Source organism: Phyllostomus hastatus, unplaced genomic scaffold (genome assembly GCF_019186645.2).
Source record: "Phyllostomus hastatus isolate PE091 unplaced genomic scaffold, TTU_PhHast_1.1 phas_contig_209, whole genome shotgun sequence".
NCBI lineage: Eukaryota > Metazoa > Chordata > Mammalia > Chiroptera > Phyllostomidae > Phyllostomus > Phyllostomus hastatus.
In genome coordinates this window covers 10,219,592-10,241,685 of record NW_025333735.1, presented here as the reverse complement: position 1 = coordinate 10,241,685, position 22,094 = coordinate 10,219,592, and the positions used below count along the sequence as shown (strand labels likewise).

At 33.7% G+C, this 22,094-nt stretch overlaps 1 protein-coding gene across 1 annotated transcript in view; it reads right to left on the bottom strand.

Moving 5' to 3' along the window:
• PIGK (phosphatidylinositol glycan anchor biosynthesis class K) overlaps window positions 1-22,094 on the bottom strand; it is a 104,628-nt gene that overhangs the window by 47,482 nt on the left and 35,052 nt on the right. Inside the window, exons 7-9 of the mRNA XM_045835478.1 lie at window positions 20,347-20,464; window positions 19,524-19,634; window positions 14,502-14,674 (exon numbers count right to left, since the gene is read on the bottom strand). Coding sequence (XP_045691434.1) covers window positions 14,502-14,674; window positions 19,524-19,634; window positions 20,347-20,464 — 402 coding nt within the window. The remainder of the gene's footprint in view (window positions 1-14,501; window positions 14,675-19,523; window positions 19,635-20,346; window positions 20,465-22,094) is intronic.

Genomic DNA, 22,094 nt, shown 5'->3' with positions numbered 1-22,094 from the left:
TCAAGACACATCATCCAGGATAATCCAAAATCATCAAGAAGAAACTATTTAAATACATCAAAAACAAACACAGAAAGCTAGCCAAAGGTAGTATAACCTTTGAACATGAAAGCTCAAACAAATTATTTGAAACTAAAAGTATATAGAGAAATCAAATTAATTTAATTTGATATTGTTGGGGAACAAAAAGGAAAAAGGGTAGAACAATTCCTCCTCCTAAATGGTATTTTAAAAAATGCCCAAGCATTCGTGCAAGTGACAGCACATACTGCTGCACAAGATATACTTGACAAACCTGAGACCCTACAACACTCCTGAAAGTTTAAAGACACTCTAAGGAAGAAGAGAAGTCAATTTTATTGGTCAATAGAGACAAACACAAAATGCTATTACAATTCCAGACAGGTCCCAGGAGTTACTGAAGATTATTTTTGTGAAGATAGGTTTTATAGCAATGAGACAACAATCTAATGCATCACCTTCCTTGAAATGAGATGCCCCTCCTAAATTCATAGCAAAGCCATTCTCCCAATTATCAAACTAAAAAATTTGTGAGAGAAGATATTAAAACATAACTTTCAAGAAGCATAAGGAAGATGATGAGCCAGGAGATAGAGACATAATTTGACACAGAAAACAGAAAGTTGAGTCCTAAAGGAAAATTTGCCTGTTCTGGATTCTTACACCTCCTATTTTTTCCTTGTGTTCTTGTATTAGCTGATATTTCTTGTGCAACAATAAATAGATAGAATTACAGCATGTATGCTCATGGTCTGATTTTCATTGAAATGCTTCTACAGATTCACCTTAAACTATCACATTTGCTACTGGCTTTAGATACATGGCCTTTAAACACATGACCTTTATTATTAGTAAGGCAGCTCCCTTTTATTTCAAGTTTGCTAAACCATGTTGTTTTTCTTAACCATTAATGACTGATGAGTTTTAATCAAATGCTGTCTCTGCCTCTACAGAAACAATTACAAAATATATAATGATATGATGAAATACATTAATACATTAATTGATGAAAAATTAATATTTTCTAATCCTAAAATATCCCTGCAGTTTTCAGATAACTTCTACTTTGTCTTTTTTATTTTTTAAGTATTTTTATTTATACATTACTAGATTTGAATTTTATTTAACATAGGTATATCTATTATCACAAGTCAAGCTGGCTCTATTTTTTTTATACTCTTGTTGTCTAGTTTGGGTTTCAAAATTAACTAGTTCCACCAGATAAGTTAGGTAACACTCTTTCTTAATTCTGTGTGTGTGTGTCATACCCATATAAGTTTGATAAATGTCACAGGTAAAACCATCTAACCTACTATTTGTTTCCAGTTTTTTGGAAGAGGGTAAATATTTTTATAATTAAAAATAACAAGGGTTTTTTTTTTACTTGATGGCTTAACATTTAATTACTTTTTCTTCTAAATACCCTCTAAGTATTACTTCAGCCACATTCCAAGTAGTATCTGTGCCCATTTACTGAAGATGTCACATGTAAACAGCACATTTTAGTGTTTTGTTTTTTATTTAGTATGACCATGTTAGTCTTTCAAACAGGATATTTGATTTAATTACATTTAATTTAATGACTGATATAGTGGATTTATAACTACTATCTATTTTCTCTTTCCCATCGTTTTGATATTCCTTTTCTTTCTTTTTTCTTTTGAATTAACCAACATTTTATTAATCTTTTTTCCTCTATCAACTAGATAGCTAGACATACTCATACCATTATTATGGTGCTTATCTTGGACTGCAGAACATCCGTTTTTGACAATGTTTATCTAATCAAATGGATCACATTTACCATTTCTCCAATAAGAATAGTATTTTACACTTTAATTCCATTTATCAGTCTTTTGCACTATTTTTGTAATATACTTAATTTTACAAATATTTTAACCTGACAAAAGATTTTTATTTTTTGTCTGATCAATATTTAAGCTTCAGGATTAGGCATTCCAAGCCCATTAAAGTATCAAAAGCTGTATTTTAAAAGTTGATTCTGTCCCCAGGAGTCATGCCCAGATTCTTCTAGGATACAGGTGAACAACTTTTCTGTAAAGGGACAGAGAGCAACTATTTTAAGCTTTCTAGCCATACATTCTCTGTCACAACTACCCAACTCTGCCACTATAGCATGAAAGCAGTCATAGATAATATATAAATAAATGAAGAAATGAACATCACTGTTTTCCCAATAAAGCTTTATTTACAAAAACAGGCAGCAGGCCAGACTTGGCCCAAGGACCGTAGTCTGCTGATCTCTGCTCCTGCTGCACCCAAAATCAGTAACTATACCCAAGGGGGAAAGCAGCTGGCAACTTTACCACCAGTTTACCATGGTCAGTTTACCACCACTGCCAGGACTGTCAGCTACTCTCAGCTGCTATGTACTTTGGTATGAATTTGGCAAATACTTTGAAAGGGAAACTGGTTTTGTAATTGAGTAACAACTGTGTCACTCTAGACTTACATAATCACCAAGCATTTTGCTTGTTCCTTTATCCACAAGAAATGACCTATGTACCTTGACCAAACCCACATTCTAACCTACTCCCAGAATCAGTATAACCCCATGGAAAAGAGTCTACAGGTTTCAGCACAACTCTGAGATTTACCCAAATATGGAGTTTTAGATTCTCCTTATTGCTTCTGTACTTCTCTGATATCTTTAAAAATATAGCTGATCTCGCTTTTGGAGTTGTACTTGGTGGGAACATGAGCCTATTGCAAATTATTTCATCTTATCCAGAATCAGAAACTGTCTCCTATTACTTTTGATACTTAATACTTTCATTATCATTCAGTTCTAAGTATTTTTAAAATTTCCATTGATGTTTTTACTCTAAGAATAACTTGAAAATGTTTTTAAATTTCCACACATAGATATTTTAAACAATTCTTTTTGCTATTGATTGTAACAAATATAATAAAAAAAATGTTCCATAAGATTCCAATGTTTTAAATTGTGAAGATGTGCTTTTTTGGGGCCAACTATGTGCCATTCTTAAAAATAATTATGTTTTTTAAGAGAATGCTTGTTTTTCTAATCATTGAATCTATCAGAGCAAGCTTACTAATCAAGTTGCTCCCATCTTCAATTTCAAAGCATTTGGGGGGATTTTTTCTTATCAATTCCTGGTAATGTGATATTGCAATCTTCCATTACAATGGTGAATTTATCAACCTCTTTTTAGTTTGTAAATTTTTAAAAAATACATTATGCATATGTTATTAGGTAACTAAAAGTTTAACATGCTTTATCTTCCTGGTGAGTCAAACCTTTTACCATAAGATGCCTTACTTATGCTTTCTAATGCCCTTTTCTGAACTCTGTTTTCTCTAACATTAATATATCTATATAAGCTTTCTTTTGGTTAGCAGTTGCCTGGTAACCTTTTATTTTTAGCTATTTAATGTCAGTATGTTTTCTGTCTGTAATTAGATTTCTTGTTATCCTAATATGATGATCTCTGTTTTAAACTAAGATCAATTTATTTAAAGTTATTGTTATAAGCAACATAACTATTTCTTTCTTTGTACTTTGTAACTTGTTTTTTTCCTGTTATTTTCTGTTTTTCACCTTCACTCCTTTGCTGCCTCATTGATTGTTTACCTCCATTTTTTTTTCTGTACTGTCTTTTATCTTACATTTTCTACTTCTATTCATTTAGTGGGCATTCTCAAACTGTAAATGCACACTTACCTTACTATCTAAAACTACTAAAACTTACTACTCTTCTTCCCCCCAAAAAAGAAACCCTCAGAACACTTAAAAACCAATTATTTCCTCTCCTTATGTAATATTGTTATTAGATATACTAATATTTAGTCCTACTCCCCAAATAATTATTACCATTATCACCATAATTATAAAGCAGACTCAGTTTTTGTTTAAACTTACATTTGTACTAATTTATGGACACAGCATTCATCCTTCTACTCACACCTCTCTTTCAGCTCTGCCTTCTTCAAAAAGTTTATTCTTTGAGGTATTGTTTATTTAAGGATGTATTGATTCAAAATACTCTCAACTTTCATATGTTTGAAAATGTCCTTGCCCTGGCCAGGTGGCTCTGGTGGTTGGAGTGTTGTCCTATACACCAAAAGGTTGTGGGTTCGATTCCTGGTCAGAACACACGCCTAGGTTGTGGATTCAGTCTCCCATTGGGGTACATATGGGAGGCAACTGATCAATGTTTCTCTATCACATTGAAGTTTTTCTCTCCTTTTCTCTCTATAAAATTAATAGGTATATCCTCAGGTGAGGCAGGGGAGACAGAAAATGTCCTTTTTTAATTTATTCTTTAATGATAGCTTAGCTGGATAACCAATTTTAAGCTGACAGGAATTTTTTTGTTGTTTTTTTCTTTAAAAGGTCTTATTTATTTTTAGAGAGGGGAAGGGAGAAAGACAGGGCGAGAAATATCAATGTGTGGTTGCCTCTCAAGTGCCCCTCACTGGGGGCCTGGCCCACCACCCAGGCATGTGCCCTGCCTGGGAACTGAACCAGTGACCCTTTGGTTTGCAGTCCAGCGCTTAAGCCACTGAGCCACACCAGCCAGGGCTTACAGGAATTTTCTTAACTCCAGCTACCCACAAATGGACCCCACAGCCTTGTGTCCTGACCTTCACACAAGACCATTCTAACTCAAAACTCTACATCTCTTTATCAGTAATTATCCTTTAGGGAGCGTTACCTGCCATGTTTACTTACCACTTGGGTTGGGTTTTAGCCCCTTACATGTTTTTCTCCAAGAGATTTCCCTGTTACTGAGGAAAATGGGGCTAACTCTTGAGAGCCACTGTTCAGCATTGGGCTCTTGCAAATACTTTCTGCCTCACAGATATAAGGGACTGCAGCAAGATAAAACCTATGATCCCTGGTAAAAGGATGCTGGGATTAAGGTTCTTCTGGGCACATCATGAGTTAGCTCTATCAGAGGGACCCCACCCACAGATATTCTTTTTACAGTCAGTCTAAGCGGGCACTGCAAAGAGGCAGAGTGTCTATGCTCCCTGCCAACTGCTGAGGGAAGCCGTGTGTTTAAAACACCAGCTGCAACTACCTAGAAAAGTGGCGGGAAGTTAGACCCCTATGGCCCCTTCTACTGAATAAAGAGGGTGCCGCAACTTCCATTTCAGTCTGGAAACACCATTCATGAAACAATATTTTTTTGTTTCCATACAACTACTTTCTTGGGAGCTCAACTATGTATTTAAAAATGTATTTTTGGTAATTTATAGAGTATCTAGATATTTTATAACAACTATTTTTCAGAAAAATCTAGTCAGCAATGACCAAAAGTGAAGTCAACTGACTGTTCTTTATTATTACAAACCACTTCTCTAACTCATTTACATTTTTTGTTCTGGAAAAAGTAAAATGTTACACCTATTTCTGAACATTGTAGAGTGTCCTTTCATTGAGAAATGTTTTCTTCTAATGAAAGTTCAACCTATGAATGCCAAAGGCCATTAAAGTCAAGTTATGTTTTTATATCTAGGGTAAAAATGGGATTTCTCATATTCAGAGTGAACTCACTGACAACTTTCAGGTACTCTTTATTACTAGTATTTACCTAAATTCTGAATACCCAAGATTTCACTGTGCCCAATTTGCAAAGAATTAGAAACAAAAACTACCCTTAACACTAAAATTCTACAAGATATATTTTAACCATCCTCTATGATTTAGAAGATATGTATTGTATTAAAGAGAAATCATTATGAACATCAGTTATTTTTAAAGCCTACAATAGAGCTTTCCTTATCATTAGATAAAAATTTTTAAATGTATACATCATGTTTATGCAAAGCACTTAAAGCAGTTACAGCTTCTTCTTTTACAAGAAGCAAAAATTGAGGGTGACATCTCTAAGCCAGAGACTGCCTATACTCATAATTTATTTCTCACCATATAGCTCATTAGTATCCACCTCAATACCTTAACTCAAAGTACAAATTGATTGTCCAAAAACATGCAATCTTTAAATCACCCAACAGAAACCTAACATGTGTTCCTACCCATCTTTCTCTCCCTCTCTATCTACCTACCTATATATAGAGAGAGGTAGAGAGAGAGAATATATATATACTCTTAACATCCATATCTTTGGTATAAAGAAATAAGTATTAGATACACTAATTTTAATACAACCCAGTTTAAACTGCCCACCAAGTGTCTGAACCTCTGACTGGCAATGTCATTCAGATCAATTAAACTAGGTCAACCAAAGTAATTCTCAGCTGGCACCCACACTTAGTTTTCATGTGAAAAATTCAGGTAGTCTAAGATCATATACTTTGCATTATTATATTGCATTAATTTTAGTTTGTTTTCACTTTTGAGAACCCGTACTAAAAATATTAACATTAGAATCTAATCCCATCAGATAAAAAAACAAAGGCACTTAATATAGAAGTTAAAATGAGGTTACTCAATCTCACTGAAAAGACATTCCATAACAGCATTAGCTGCATGCTTCCCTCAGTGAAAGTACTTTCAGAATAATATGTGACAATTTCATCAAAGAGAGAAACTTAGAATACCACTGAGTATGACAAGAACTTTGTACACATAAATTTCAAACAAAGAAAGCTGAAGAATAGAATCAATCATTAATATTTGTTTCATGAAGAAACATGTTCCCTTTCTCACATAGATATTTAATTACTATTTATATCGATAAGACATGGCCAAAAACTAACATGCTTTTTTTCAGCCTCCTGATTTTTCTTTATTTTTATGAGAAAATTAATTTTAAAATAAGCACTTTTAATTACATGTCCCTCTCTTGTAGAAATATATCAACTGCATTTGTAGAAAAATGTATTTTAAATAATATTTACTACACTAGTTTAATGAAAACTCACATAAATGATTTTACATGCAGTTTTAGATATACTTTGACTTTATTAAAAATATTTTGCCATGAAATTTCAAATTATTGATTATCCCTGAGAAAATCATAGCATTCCAAGTCACTTAAGAGGTGTGCCCCAAAAAAGATTATCAATCATGAAGAATACTGCCAGCAAAGACCTCATGGCTCTGTCATTCTTCCAGGTTCATGTTTGCACCCCCACAATAAAACCTAGAGTCAGTTTAATGCTAACATTATGATATCAGAATGAGCATTATAAAAGACTAACAGTTCACAATAATGAATTAAAGCTTCTAAGATAATTATTGGTAAGAAAATAAACACAATAAAATAGGCATAAAGCCCTGAAATAGAGTTTTGGGTTTTTTTTATATAAACTATATAGCTAAGTATGGGAAAGCCAGAAAGGGCAATATGCAGCATGGATGATAAAAATGCAAATCAAGCTACATAAATAGAGCTACATACAGTACACCAGACAAAGATGGTGACACTCTTGCTGTAACCTCTTTGCATTGGGAGAGAGATATGAGCATGGGTGTGATGACTTTTACATGGCATGCTCTTAGAAATACATTGACAAAATATGCTCATTTTAGATACATTATCCCCAATCCTCACAACAACTCTGAAGGTAGAGAGTAACCCTTTCCCATATAAAATATCTGAGTTTCAGAGACTTTAACTAATATGCCTGAAAACATAAAGCAAAAAACTAAACTAAATTTGAATGCAAGTCCATTCACCTCCATATTCTCACTTCTGTAACACACTGCCTGAGGGATAATTTGGCAGTACCTTACCTACAGAATACTTGAAAATCAGGTAAAAAAGCATACCATGATTTCAACAAAAATGGCAATTTCTGGAATGGAATTACAGATTTGTATTATTAATGTAAATATCTTCTGCCTCTTGCTTCCCCTAATAGCCTAAACAGCAGATCCTAAAGTGTTATATATAAATCAGTTTTTAAATATTTCAAATGCGTTCTCCCCACTAACAAATAAGAGTAGTGATTCAAAAAGATCCTGTAGATTCACCTATTTTATGACCTAAATTCTGTATTATTAGGCTTATTAAATTAAGACAACTTATACAGAGAGAGAAATTTTTACCATCTCTTTTTAAATTTATAATTCAATATCAAAAGTCTTTTTCTTCTGTCAGTGATCTGAACAAATATGATTTATTTGGTGGTTCAACCTACTTTCAATTTTCATCATTAAAAAAAAAAAAGTGTTCCGTATAAACAAATATGTACTGCTACTGCCATCTTCTGGTAAGACACAACTCCCCAATTCTGCACAGTACTCCAAAAGAGAAACCTCCGGGTATGAAATAAGTACTTTCTAATACTAGAATAATAAAAGCAGAATAATTTCTGCACATAGCTAAAAATGTACTAAAAATAGGATTCTAGCAGTAATTTTTACCAGTATATGTACTATGTTCTCTTGATAATGTTGAACACTTATTGAACATGTTACTATATATTTGAGACACAGAACTAAGAACTTCTAAACAAAATGAAAATTAATTTCCCTGGAACAGAGTTATATTCCCATTTTACAGATAAGGAGACAGAATTAAAGAAGTCAGGTGGTTTGCCCAAGGTTACATAAACAGCTAGCTAGTAATCGGCAGAGGCTCTGAATTCAGGAGCTGATTCCAATGGCACTGACTTTGATTATTGTGCTGTAATATCGTCTATAATGGTGTACGGTAAGCACAAAGTTGATTTAACGCATTTAGGACATTGAAACTTAATTTACAGTAGAGCAGTAATGTTATGATCAGTAAGTAGACAGAGAGTAACAAAGCAGAGTTGAAAGAAACCTTAAAAGGCCTGTAACCTTACTTTTCCATATAATTCAAACCTTTAATCACTAAACATCCCAATGGATTAAGTTCCAATGTTCTATCTTATAAATAATACCATGTCATTTTGAGATTTTTCAAAACTAAAAAATTTAAGATTCTGTATGTTTAGTGTTTAAAATTAACTTTGATACAGTTTAAATGTTAATAAACACTCATTAAAAATTACTACCCCTGGTAAACGTATTTACTAATTTATATTCAGAGAGGTTGTACTTATACAAAGGACTATACTACCATATTCTTCTCTACCATTTATACACACTCATTCTTTAAAGTGATAAATCAAATCAATGGATAGTTTTGTTAATCACAGATTGAATAATAAATTACTTTTAAAAATCTTCCCATGAAAAGATCAACACATTATTTTGAAACTACAATAATAAAAACATTATGTGTATGTAAAATGAAAGAATGGATAATTTAATTATCAGTTTTGATTTATCGGTCAAATAATCACATTTAATTTATGCTCTGAAAATCTACTTTAATGAAATCCTGAATAATTAAAGTGACTAATAGTTATAAACAACAATGTAAAATAAACAGCCCATAAGATACTTTATTTTTTCAAGATTTTATTTATTATTTTTTAGAGAGAGGGGAAGGGAGGAAGGAAGAAAGAGAGAGATTTGTCGATGAGTGAGAGAAACATCAATAATTTGCTTCTCACACGACCCCAACTAGGGACCTGGCCCGCAATGTAGGCAAGTGCCCCGACCAGGATTAAAACTGGCAGGCTTTCAGTTTGTGAAATGATGCCTGAACCACTGAGCCACACCAGTCAGGGCCCAATAAGATACTTTAGATCATACAGAATTGTACCGATGAGTAAATTTATCACTTTGAAAAATGTAGGGTAGTATGTATAAGGGAGATGACAGGGAAATCCTGCCATCTATTGTTTGAAGCATTTTGGTGAGCCTTTGGTTCACAAGATTTCATAATCATATCAATTTATATGAGCTATTTTCAGTGAACAGTTTGGTCACAAAATTTCATATTTCTCACAATCTGTTTTGCCCAACTCCAAAACAGATGTTTCCATTGATTACATACATTTAAATATTTATTTCCTAGTAAACATAAATAGTGACTAGAATTAATATGTTCAATGATATAATAAAGACTGTAGGTCCTTTATATTTTCATATAAATTTTACTACCAGTTTGTTAATCTCTATTTAAAAAAGCATGCTGGGATTTTGATTGGTATTAAGCTGATCAAGAACAAAATCAGTAAGGTCCCAGAATGCAGTCAATATGAAAATTAATTGTTCTACATTTGAGAAATATATGGAAAATCAATTTTTAAAATATTACTTAAAATACCATCAAAAACAAAAATACTTAGAAATAAGTTTAATGAAAATTGCAAAAGGCATCTATACTGAAAACTAAAACAATACAGAGATAAATTATAGATCTAAACAAATGTAAAGCTGTGCTCTAGGATCAAAGGACACAATATTGTTTGGGTGCCCATACTACTCAAATTTACATATGGAGTCAACCTACTCCCAATCAAACTCCCAGAGGCATTTCTTTTTGGAAATTGACAAGCTGATTCTAAAATTTATTTGGAACACAAAGGATCTAGAATACTCAAAAGAACCTTGAAAAAGAAAAACTGGTTTAGGACTTAACACATTCTGATTTCAAGACTTAACTATAAAGCTAAAGTAATCAAGACAGTGTAAAAGTGATATGAACAGACCTACAGAGCAATGAAACAGGAAAGTCCAGAAATAGATTTACACATATGTGGTCACGTGGTTTTTTTTACGAAGATGTTAACATAATTCAATAAGGAATTAAATCTTTTCAACGCATAGTGCTGAAATAACTAGATATCCATATGGAAAAAAAAGGACTTCAACCCCTAATACCATACTCAAAAATTAACTCAAAGTAAATCATAGACCTAAACACAAAAACTGAAGACTTCAAGAGAAAATGAAAGAGCCCTAGCCAGTGTGGCTCAGTTGGTTGAAGCATCATCCTGTACCCCGAAAGTTTGTGGGTTTAGTCCCCAGTCAGAGCACATACCCAGGTTGTGGGTTCAGTCCCTGGTCAGCGCATGTATGGGAGGCAACCAATCAATGTTTCTTTCTCTTTCTCACTCTCTCCCTTCCTCTCTCTCTAGAAAAATCAATGAACATTCCTCAGGTAAGGATTAAGTAAGGAAAAGAAACAAAAGTCTTTATGACCTTGAGTTAAGGTTACGAATTCTTGCATAAAGAGACTGGCATGGTGATTGTCTGAGTGTATGCATTTGCCAAATTTCAGAAATGTATATTAAAAGGGTGATTTTCTGTATGTAAATTATAGGTCAATTTTTAAAAACTCAAGAAAATGAACATACTACAGTTGCACACAAGAACATAAATGCATTCCAAAAACATAATATTGGCAAGAAAATCAAAACATAATCTTTAAGTAAGTGATGTAACTAAAATGAAGAGCAAAGAAAGTAAATTCCATAAAAGTCAGCATAGCGGTTAACTTTGAGGCAGTGTAAGGGGGTAGAGATCGGGAAGGGGCCTAAGGGATAGGGCCGCTTCAACTATACTGGCATTTTTCTTTCTTTTTTTCCTAGGGTTACGTGAGCAATTACTTTGTGACACTTTACTAACCTATCATTCATATTTTACATCCTTTTAAAAGAAAACAAGCCAAGTAACTCAGGGTAAATTATAAAAGGGTATACTATTATATCATAAGATATATGTATTTTCAGAGGTATAAGGCATTCATATCTTGGCTATACCATTTACTAGATGTGTGACTTTAGACAGGTTTCTTAACCTTCCTCAGTCTCAGTTTACTAATCTATAAAAAAAAGTATTCTATCTTTTCTTGAGCAATGGCTAAAAAAATTTAGACTTCTATATTTTATAACATTACAATCTACAAATATTTTTACATCCATAAACTGGAGGCGATTTTCCCTAGAGAGTAAGGACACAAAACTGGTAATCTGGGTAATTCTGACATGGACTTATGACTAGATTCTTGAAAGCTCAACTCCTTCAGGAGGGTAGGCTGTTTATTTGTCTACATACCGATCGAAAGTCAACCTATGTACACTCAAATGAAGAAGTTAGAATCAAATTATATAAACCAAGATTATTAGAATCAGTCCTGACTTTACCCCATTTGTTCTTACAAATAAATTAATAACACAATTAGTAAAACATATGCACAGTGTTGCTACTAACTACATGACTATACCTTACTCAATACCTAAGTTTCAGAAGACACAGAAAAATAATTATTTCATATAGATACTTCAATCAATGTTATGTACTAAGTTAGTCATCATATCAGGCTTTACTCTAGTGTACTCTAGTACACAAAATATGAAATATAGACAGTGTGAACAAACCAATTCTGGTGGTTCTCTAATAAATGTAGAAAGTAGTATTTTTAAGAGTATAACTACCAGCTGCCAATTTTAATAGCAGTGATTATATGATACTTTTAAATTAAGATCTGAATATATATATATACACACATTCTAGCCCATAATTTTCTTAATAAAATGGTTTTCACAATGTCTGATCTCTCATGAATATATTTTTCTCAAAACACTATCATTCACATTTGCATATAAATAGCACCCACAAACAAGATAATATTTGCAGATCCACGTAGAAATTCCTGAAGCATGTTGGAAACTCAATTTTTCTAAACTAACTGGATAACCTAAACCAGTGATCATGAAACCATCTGTAATATTCTAAATAAAATTTATCTATAAACACTAGAGGGTGCTCTAATTCAACATTCCCTCCTATGTGGCTTTGATCCCTAAAATGATTTTCTTGATTAAAGATATTCTTCAGCAACAAGTATTTTTGCATCTGAAATAGTACATGGAAATAATTTATGAGACAAAACTCTTCCAGAATATATAACAAAACTGTAGAATTCCACTGAAATCATTTTTACAGTACAATTACTACATATTTCATGTTTTGTTAGGTGGAGAGAACAGAAAATAAGTACAGAACAAGTATAAGATAGTCCTTCACTATTATGGAAAGTAACACTGAGTTCATACAGTTAAGAGAAGATATACCATACCTCATAGACTGAAGGTAAAGGAAATTACAAAATGAATTTGGTAAAAGACATAGTAGCTCAATTTCAATTTTACTTGCTAAGTATTAAGACAGAGTTCAAAATACCTTTACAAAGGTATTTTGAAAGTCATCATTTAAACAGCAAATAAAAGTGATTCTGCTATAGGATATTGTCTCCTGTCTTAAGAAAATACTTTTTAACTCAATAGCTCCAGAAAATTATAAAAGAAAATAATCCAAGACCTTGAATATCCAGAATAAAAAATAATCAAAATATCAATATAAATTTTCATAAAAGACGCACAGGTGCTAGCTTTTTAATTTATTCCTAATATGTTCATAAGCTCAATCACAAGTCTTTAAATATTTCCAAACTGACAGTAAAGTGTATGTTGTTGCCTACTGGCAATCCAGAAACGTCCCTTGGAACATGAGTTTTCAACAGACAGCATTCGACAGTCACAAATAACAAAGACGAATACCTAGGAAAACCTATCACCTATGTATTTCAAGAAAGTGGCTGTTAACTAAGGTACTATTTAATCCTAACAAAGTATTTCACCTTTAAAAATGTTTACCAAGATAAAAATACATTATAAATATTTCTAAAAATTACATACCCAAAATCAATCAATTTCTCTCAACCTCTCTCTCACACACAAATACACACAAACCCCTATGCACGTGTATGAATGTACACTCACTGCTCACTCACATGCAATCCACTCCACAAGAAGGGAATTCCTGGTTTTATGCCTCTCTCTCACTTCTTTCCATAACAAATTACCAAGAGCCTTCAAAATAATCTTAAATAGTAGCACCTGTTGGTGGAGGGTCACTTCAAATTTACAGTAGTCCCAAATAAACTGTTCCAGATTAACAGAATACAGCACTAGGGAATGGCCAGAGATATAATTGAACCAGGGTCACAAACCACCTACATTCAAGAAACCAAAATACATGGCATTCAAAGAACTAATTAGATTGCTGGAGCCCAAAGAAATTCTGAACATAGAATTTCAGAACGTTGTGTTATAGTCTGAAGTATATATTTGGCACCTATATTCTTTTGGCACTCACTTCTCCTTTTCATGTTTATCTGCCTTGCATTTGCCAGATTCCTAGGGCCCCAATTACACTCTATATGCCCAGCTGCCAACTTCCCTATTCAATGTCACATCAATTAGTATGTTCTATTCAATAGGCGACAGCACACACATTCATTAGAGGTTAATATCTGAAATGTTCACATATCTGTCCCTTCAAGAAGGTCTTCTGCACCATTATATACACGTCCATCAACAGAAAAACATGGCTCTGGGAACATTACAGGGAACATTTTAGTGCTTTTTAACAAGTCTGAAGTCACACCATTACAAACATTGTATTTTGGAGTTACAACATAATCCTAGTTTCCACAACATAATCGTAGCTTTCACTGATATTTGTAGCTTTTGTCCGTAAGTCTGAAAAGTATAGGGCCTACATAAAGTGAAAATTGGGTAGAAATATGTAATTTTATTTATAAACACCAACTTTCATTTCTTACTCTTATGTGACATAAAAATTTACAAATTGTAAGACAACAATATTCTATTCAAATCATAGTTAAGAGGAATACCTGCTTTCCATGATTCCTAAATCCGGCTGCAAACTAATAGTCTCTGTTGTAATTTCCACTTTCCGTACACTTCCAAAGAAATCCGTTATTAGGACGTTTTTAGGATCCCTCTGAAAAAGATCAGTGCGATGTCCAGGAGTAGACACACATAGACTCTTTGGACACACCTGAAACTGGAAAAAATATATAAGAATAATAAATACACATGTGCCTACATATACATACAACTTTTATTAAATCCAGTAACACAACACAGTAGACTGCAGAGTATTTTGATAGCTCTCCCAACCTGAAGCAACTACTGTTTCTAAAGATAAAAGTTGCACAGCTATCATACTGCTTGACATTTTAAGAAATCTACATAAGACATAAAAACAGGTGATAAAATGGAAAGCTGTCAGGGTGAGGGGAAAACATCCACCTTTTTGAATCATATGGTACACATTATATTTTGAACCCTTCAGTCTATGAGAACTCACATGCAACATTATGACAAGAGAATAGCTTTTTCCTTGCATCTGCATCTGCCTTAGGGGGGCAGTGCTCTACCCAGGTGGCTTTTTAAAACATTTTGTAATCATAAGCCTTCATTCAAATTTTAATTCAAATAAAAAGTTACATGGTAGACCAATATGTAAAAAAAAAAAAAAAAATGATGAGACTAGAGGTGCAATGGCTCTCAGGAAGTTCAAGCACAGCCTCCCCACTAGAGATCCCCCTTGCTCTCCTGCTGTGAACCTATGGAGACCAGTCCATAAATCAAGTAACTTTCTTAATTTATTCATGATGAAAATAAGCCCACAGTACCTTCAGACAAGAGTGGTCTATAGAATATAGTAAAAAAATAGGACTTCATTGCTACACAGCTCTAATAATAATTTTTAAGTTAATCTTATTCCCAATATTCCCCATCAGTGAATTACCAAAGACAGAGCATACCCAGCAAAGCATAAAAAGTACCTATCATTACATACATTTCCCACTGTTACCTTCCAGAAACAAAAATTGATTAAGACATGGTTCTCTTCTCAAGGCTTCTAGTCAGAGATGAATAAACATAGCAAGATAGAAAAAAAGGTGATAGGTTCTAATTCAGAGTAGAATAAACTTCTTATAGTTTCAGGTTAAGAAAAAAAGAGGGAGTGGGATTTAAGCTATTTTCTGAACAAAAGGGACTATTGCAGATGAGGTATAAGAGCATTCCTAATAAAGGCACAGCCACAGAGATGTATAAGGCAAATAACCTAGTTTGGCAGAAGCATGGGATGTATGAGGAATACTTTAACGGCCTTCTAGTAAGGGCCCAGGGCCACAGCACTTGCCCACCTGTGCAGACAAGACCATCTAAACAGCCCTGGCTGGCGTAGCTCAGTGGATTGAGCGCGGGCTGGGAACCAAAGTGTCCCAGGTTCGAATCCCAGCCAGGGTGCATTCCTGGGTTGCAGGCCATAACCCCCAGTAACTGCACATTGATGTTTCTCTCTCTCTCTCTCTCTCTCTATCTCTATCTCCCTCCCTTCCCTCTCTAAAAAATAAATAAATAAAATATTTTAAAAAAAAAAGACCATCTAAACAGATCATCACAAACATGACAAGAGAGGGGTGTGGCAGGGCAGAGCAGCTGTAATTTATGAAACGGTGCTCTAAGCACTGTGTATGCAATTTGTAGACAATCTCATTTAAGCTCACCAATAAGTTTGAGCCACATAAAAATTATTCTTTCTACTTCAGACTAAGGCTCAATGAAATTAAGTCATCTGCCTAATATCACACTGCCTTCCTGGTTCAGGAAAGCAATAAAAGCAAATACAAAGAAGAGATCAGGATATAAATTAAGAAGCAAAGAAGGAAAAAAGGCTGGGGGAAACTCAAGAAAATAAAGTAAGGAAGGATAAAACAGATGAAAGTCTGAAGAAATAAAGTAAAAGATAAAATAGACAGAAATTGAAGTCCTAGGTACACTGTGAAGTCATTCCTATATGAGCAACTTGGTGAGCTTCGTTAGTTACCAGAAGAAGAAAAGTATAATAGAATGAGCTTGGGAAACACTAAATAAATATTATCTTCTTCTCTGTTGATAAAATAATCAATAATAATAATAAATAATAATGCTTTATTAATAAAGCATAATAATACTTTGAAGTCATTCCGCCCTTCAAGAATGTTTATTTTTTTAATCTGATTTTCTTATCCTCAACAACATAATGACCCACAGGTCCTGTTCATTATTCAGCTTAAATTTCAATAATCTCTCACTTACAGAATCTCCACACTCTAGCCAGCCTCTATGTTTATTACCAAAGATAAGGATCATCTAGTATTCCAACTTCTGTGCCTCTGCAGCTATTCCATCTTCCTAGGGTATGCTATACTTTTCTTCTTTCAAACCTGAAAATCTACCACTTCCAAGACAACACTAATCCCCCTGTATTCAAGACCCATATAAATGTGCATTGTTGTCATGTACTCCACTCATTCAATGAACATTCACTGAGCATCAACAATTACTATATACACATATAGTAACGGTATAGTAAAACCAGTTACTATATGTAATTAATATCCATGGGGTATAAGATGTATAAAGCATGATGATGCTTATACCTCTTATTTAAGAAACTCAGTCTCAAGGGAACATTACGATAACAATAACAGAGCAATATTAAAAGCATAATAAAGGTACATAGCAAGAGTTACATGTTCAGAGACAGAAGAATTGCCTAGAGGATCCAGAGACTTCATATAACAGGTAATATTCTATAAATGTGCTCTTCAACTGTTACCAATGACACTATACATTTTAAGGGACTAAACAAGTCTAGTTTTTCTTCCCCTGAGGCCCTTAATATAGTTCTCTGAATACAACTGATACTCAACAAATTTTACTATGTACACATAATCCAACAGAAAATAGGTACTATTACATAATATCTAAAGATATATTGTCAAATCACTATATGAGTAGTATTTAACTTCAAGGAAACAGATCATTCTTACTGAACAAGAGTAAAACAATCATTCAACTAAAATTCAATTAATGAATTGAGGTGGAAGGGCTGGATGAAATTAGTGAGGAATGTTTATTTAAAATTAAATATTACGGCCCCGGCTGGCATGGCTCAGTGGATTGAGCACCGGTCTGAGAACCAAAGAGTTGCCAGTTCAACCCCCAGTCAGGGCACATGCCTGGGTTGTGGGCCAGTAGAGGGTGCATAAGAGGCAACCACACATTGATGTTTCTCTCCCTCTCTTTCTCCCTCCCTTCCCCTCTGTTTAAAAACAAATAAAATAATTCTTTTAAAATGAAATATTATAGAGCAATAAAAAATAATGAAATCTTGCCATTTATGATAACATGGATGGACCCAGAGGGTTTTATGCTAATGCAGTAAGTTCAGACATAGAAGGAAAAATACCACATGGTTTTACTTATATGTGGAATCTGAAAAAGAAAACAAAAAAGAACAAGCAAAAGAAAACAAAAACAGACTCACAGAAACAGAGACCAAAGGCATAGCTGCCAGAGGGGAGGGTGATGGGGTGACAGATAAAAAATGGTGAAAGGAATATAGTCAATAATATTGTGGTAAGTTTGTACTGTAACAGATGATATTCAGATAATTAGTGGGGTGATAACATTGTAAGGTATAAAAATGTTGACTCACTATATTGTACACCTGAACTAATACAACTAATACTGTATATAGACTATACTTAAATTTTAAAAAACTAAATAGCAATTTTGAGCAATAAAAAATTAGCCTCCTCAGTGTTTCAAACATATTTTCAATGGCAGAAGTATTTTTTAAATTCATTAGACATTTAAAATGTGAGGTGCATTTATTGTGAACTTTAGAGACAGAATGTCATGTATTACATAAAATATACAATATATAATCCAAAAGGGTGAATAAACTTTAAAATTAAGGTAACTGGAATGTAGGTGACTATAATTTTCTTACAGATAAAGTAGCATTATCAAAAGTTATAATATTCAAATTTGTATCAACTGTAACAGGCACAAAAAATATATAAACTTAAAAATGTAAATAGTAAATATAATAGTCCTCTATTACCAAATTTGATAGCTTACAGCAGTGGTTTTCAGAATTTGCAGTAGAACCCCTGCAATAAATTAAAAATTTACCTGAAAGGTTTCTATGTAATAAAAGAGATCAGTGCAAAGCTACTTGGCTAAAGTGTGAGTCCAGAGTCCCATCTACTCAGTCCCACTGCATCCTGAAGCCAAACGAAGGCAGGAACAGTGTCTGCCTCTTTCACCAGGGAATAGCCAGTGCCTGGCACTTGGCAGTTACTCAAGTAATATTTGAATGAATAAAAAAGAGATAAATTAACTGGGAAAAAGTGAATATCACTGATGTACAGTTATCTAATCTAGAACTACTGTTTTAAGCTTTTGTTATGCCTACTTTCAACGGCAACCTCAAAGTAGATTTATTTAAAAAAATACAGCCAGTACAAAGAAGTCAGGGGAAAAAGTGAGCTAAATTCAACAGGCCATGTCAAAACACTGTATTAGAAGTTGTAAATAAAACTGCATAAAAATATGTAAGAAAAGGTCCCTCTCTTCCAAGAACGTTGTCCCATTAAGATACTCACACTCAATTATGAAGACAAAAAATAGATAAGACTATGGTAAATGGTATAAAAGCCCTGAAAACAGGAAAGAATTTGGGAAGACCTCCAGGATCTGATCTGACTCCTGAAAAATGGTGGAATTTTTATATGAATCTAAAAAAAGTACCTTTCTGGTAGGGAAAAGAATAGAGCAAATGAATGAAAACAGCAAGTACCTCAAGGAATAGCAAGTTAACTGGGCTAAATTTTTAGGCCTCTTGTAGTAAAGAAGCAGATACTATTGCAAAGGGAGATTCAAAAGTTTTCAAAGGCCACCATTCAACATACGACATAGTACCCTAGTAGTACAGGAGTAACAGACTTCACTGATCATGTTAAGATGAGCATACCTACGGGCTATAATAAAATCAAGTAAATACTTACCAGATCATTCATATTAGTTTGGCTAGCTGGATTAATTTCTTCCAAAAATTCCAAGACATAAAATGTGTATCTATCCATAAGGTGAACTCCAATTGCAGGATCAGGTTGATGCTACAAAAAAGCAAAGCATATACAATGGCATATTATTCAGCCATAAAAAGAAAGAAATGGATGAACCTTCAGGGTATTATGCTAAGTGAAATAAGGCAGATGGAAAGACAGACACTGTATAATCTCCCTTATATGTGGAATAAAAAAATAACAATAATAAAACAAGCTCATAGATGACGAGAACAGATGGGTGGTTAGAAGCCATGGAGATGGGGAATGGGTAGGATGGCTGACAAGAGTCAAAAGGTAAAAACCTCCAGTTATAAAATAAAGCAGTCATGGGTATGTAATTTATAGTATGGCAACTATCAATAATACTGAATTGCATATTTGAAAGTTGCTAAGATAGAACATCTTAAAAAGTCTCATCACATGAAAAAAAATTCTGTGACTATGTATGGTGACAGATGTTAATTATACTTATCCTAGTGCTCATTTCACAAAATATACAAATAGCAAATCATGTTATACACCTGAAGCCAATATAATGTATGTCAGTTATACCTCAATAAAAAAAAATTTTTAAAGCAAAGCAAAAAAAGTGTATGTCTAATAGCATCATTGTAACAAATGTTTTAAACATAATCAAAATTTCCTTCCAAGGTGTTAAAAAGTCTAAAAAATAGCAGAGGGATTAAGCATATAAGCAATTTGAGAAACAGCTACACATTCCAAAGACAATGCAGTTTACAAATCAGAAAAATGTACGTACCGAGAGTGAATCTTCTCCCACTTGGCTACTAGCTAAAGCCATTATGTTAGGAGAATAAAATCGCTCATACATGGATGCTCCTTGACAAGTATCAATAATAAACAGTAGCTCGTTGTAGCTGAAAGAAAAGTGGTAATATCTTTGACATGAATCATGCTGTTAATGATACACAGACTAATATTTTTACAATACTCCCATAACATGTTCAAGTTATATCTTAGTCATTTCATTAGTTAAAAATTGAGACTTTTCAGTAGTTCCCAATATAACCTGATATTAGAAATATTAAAGGTATAACCCTGTCCAGGAAAACCACCTCAACAGGGAGTGGTTTTTGTGCCCAAACCCTTTCCCCCTCCCTTATCTATGCCCCATAATTCAGAATCTAAATGAATACTGAATATTGAATTCAATGAACACATATCTGGTATTCATGCTGCCCTAGAAACTGATCTACCTTCAGCCAAAACCCCCCCAAAATACTCAAAAAGCTTAAAATCTAACTGAAAAAGAGACTCTTAAACTGAGTAAGTGTTAAAACTATTTACTAAGAGCCTACGACCTGCCTGACACTAAGCTGGGAATAGTAAGCCCTCACAGTGCTTAGCACCTGACAAAGTCAAAGTGCTCCAAGAGCTCTGAGAAAGGAACAGAAAGGACTCTAAAGAAAGACAGGTCAGGAAAAGGTGATGTCTGACGTGGGCAATGAGGAGAGAGTGCCATTTGATCCAACAAAGAAAGGAAAAAACGCATTCCAGCATAGGAGAAAGCTTGTACTAAGGCACCTAAATGTGAATAAGTATAAATGTCTGGGGAAAGGAGAACAGATCTGTGTAGCTAGGATTTAGAATAATTTGGAGAAATGAAGGGAAATTCCTGTCAGAAAGGTAGGTAAGGTCAATGTGTAAGTAAAGAATGCCATATAGTTTGAGTCTTATATCCTATAAGTTTGAAAAAGGTACGGAAGATTTTTTGAAGTGAAAAAATAACATAAGTTCTATGTTTTATAATGAACTGCCTAACTAGTAAAAGTAGGGAGTAGGTAAGTTTTCTCTGAGGTATCTCTCAGACACTGGATCTAATCAAACAGCTAACACTGCACCTAGAAAATAAAGTAAGTAATCTTGAATCACAATATCTGAGCAGGTGACAGAAGGCACAGTTAATATGACATGTCTTCTGAGACAGCAACAGTGGAGGCCCCTGAGGATCAGAAACATCTAAGGTTAAGTGAAGCAGTACAATACTGGACCACATGGGCATGAATCCTAGTGCTGGCACTTCCTAGCTATGCAAAATTTGGCAAGTTACTTCATCTGTTTACTTCAATTTATTCATTTGTGAAAAACAGTAATAATAAAAGCATTTATCTCATAAAACTAAACCAGACAATACATGTAAAACACAGTGCCCAATACCTACCATATATTCAATAAATGTTAAGTTTTAAATAAGAAAAAACCAGTAACTAGCAAAATCTTCCTCTTCGATATTTCCATATATTTTGTGTATGCTTTTAATTCAATATTTATAATTTTTTGTGGGGAGAATTCGAGCTAAATAGGAAAAGTCAAAACATTATCCATTCTCTTGCATTCTTCCCAGAACTCCCAGAGCAAATGAGAGCCATAAAATGGAATTTCTCTTCTCTGTTAAAACTGATGAACTTTTGCCCATCCTGGCCCCTTCCTCCTGTCATAACAGAGGAGCTGCCCTTCATCTTAAGGTTCACATAGCTCTTCTTGCAT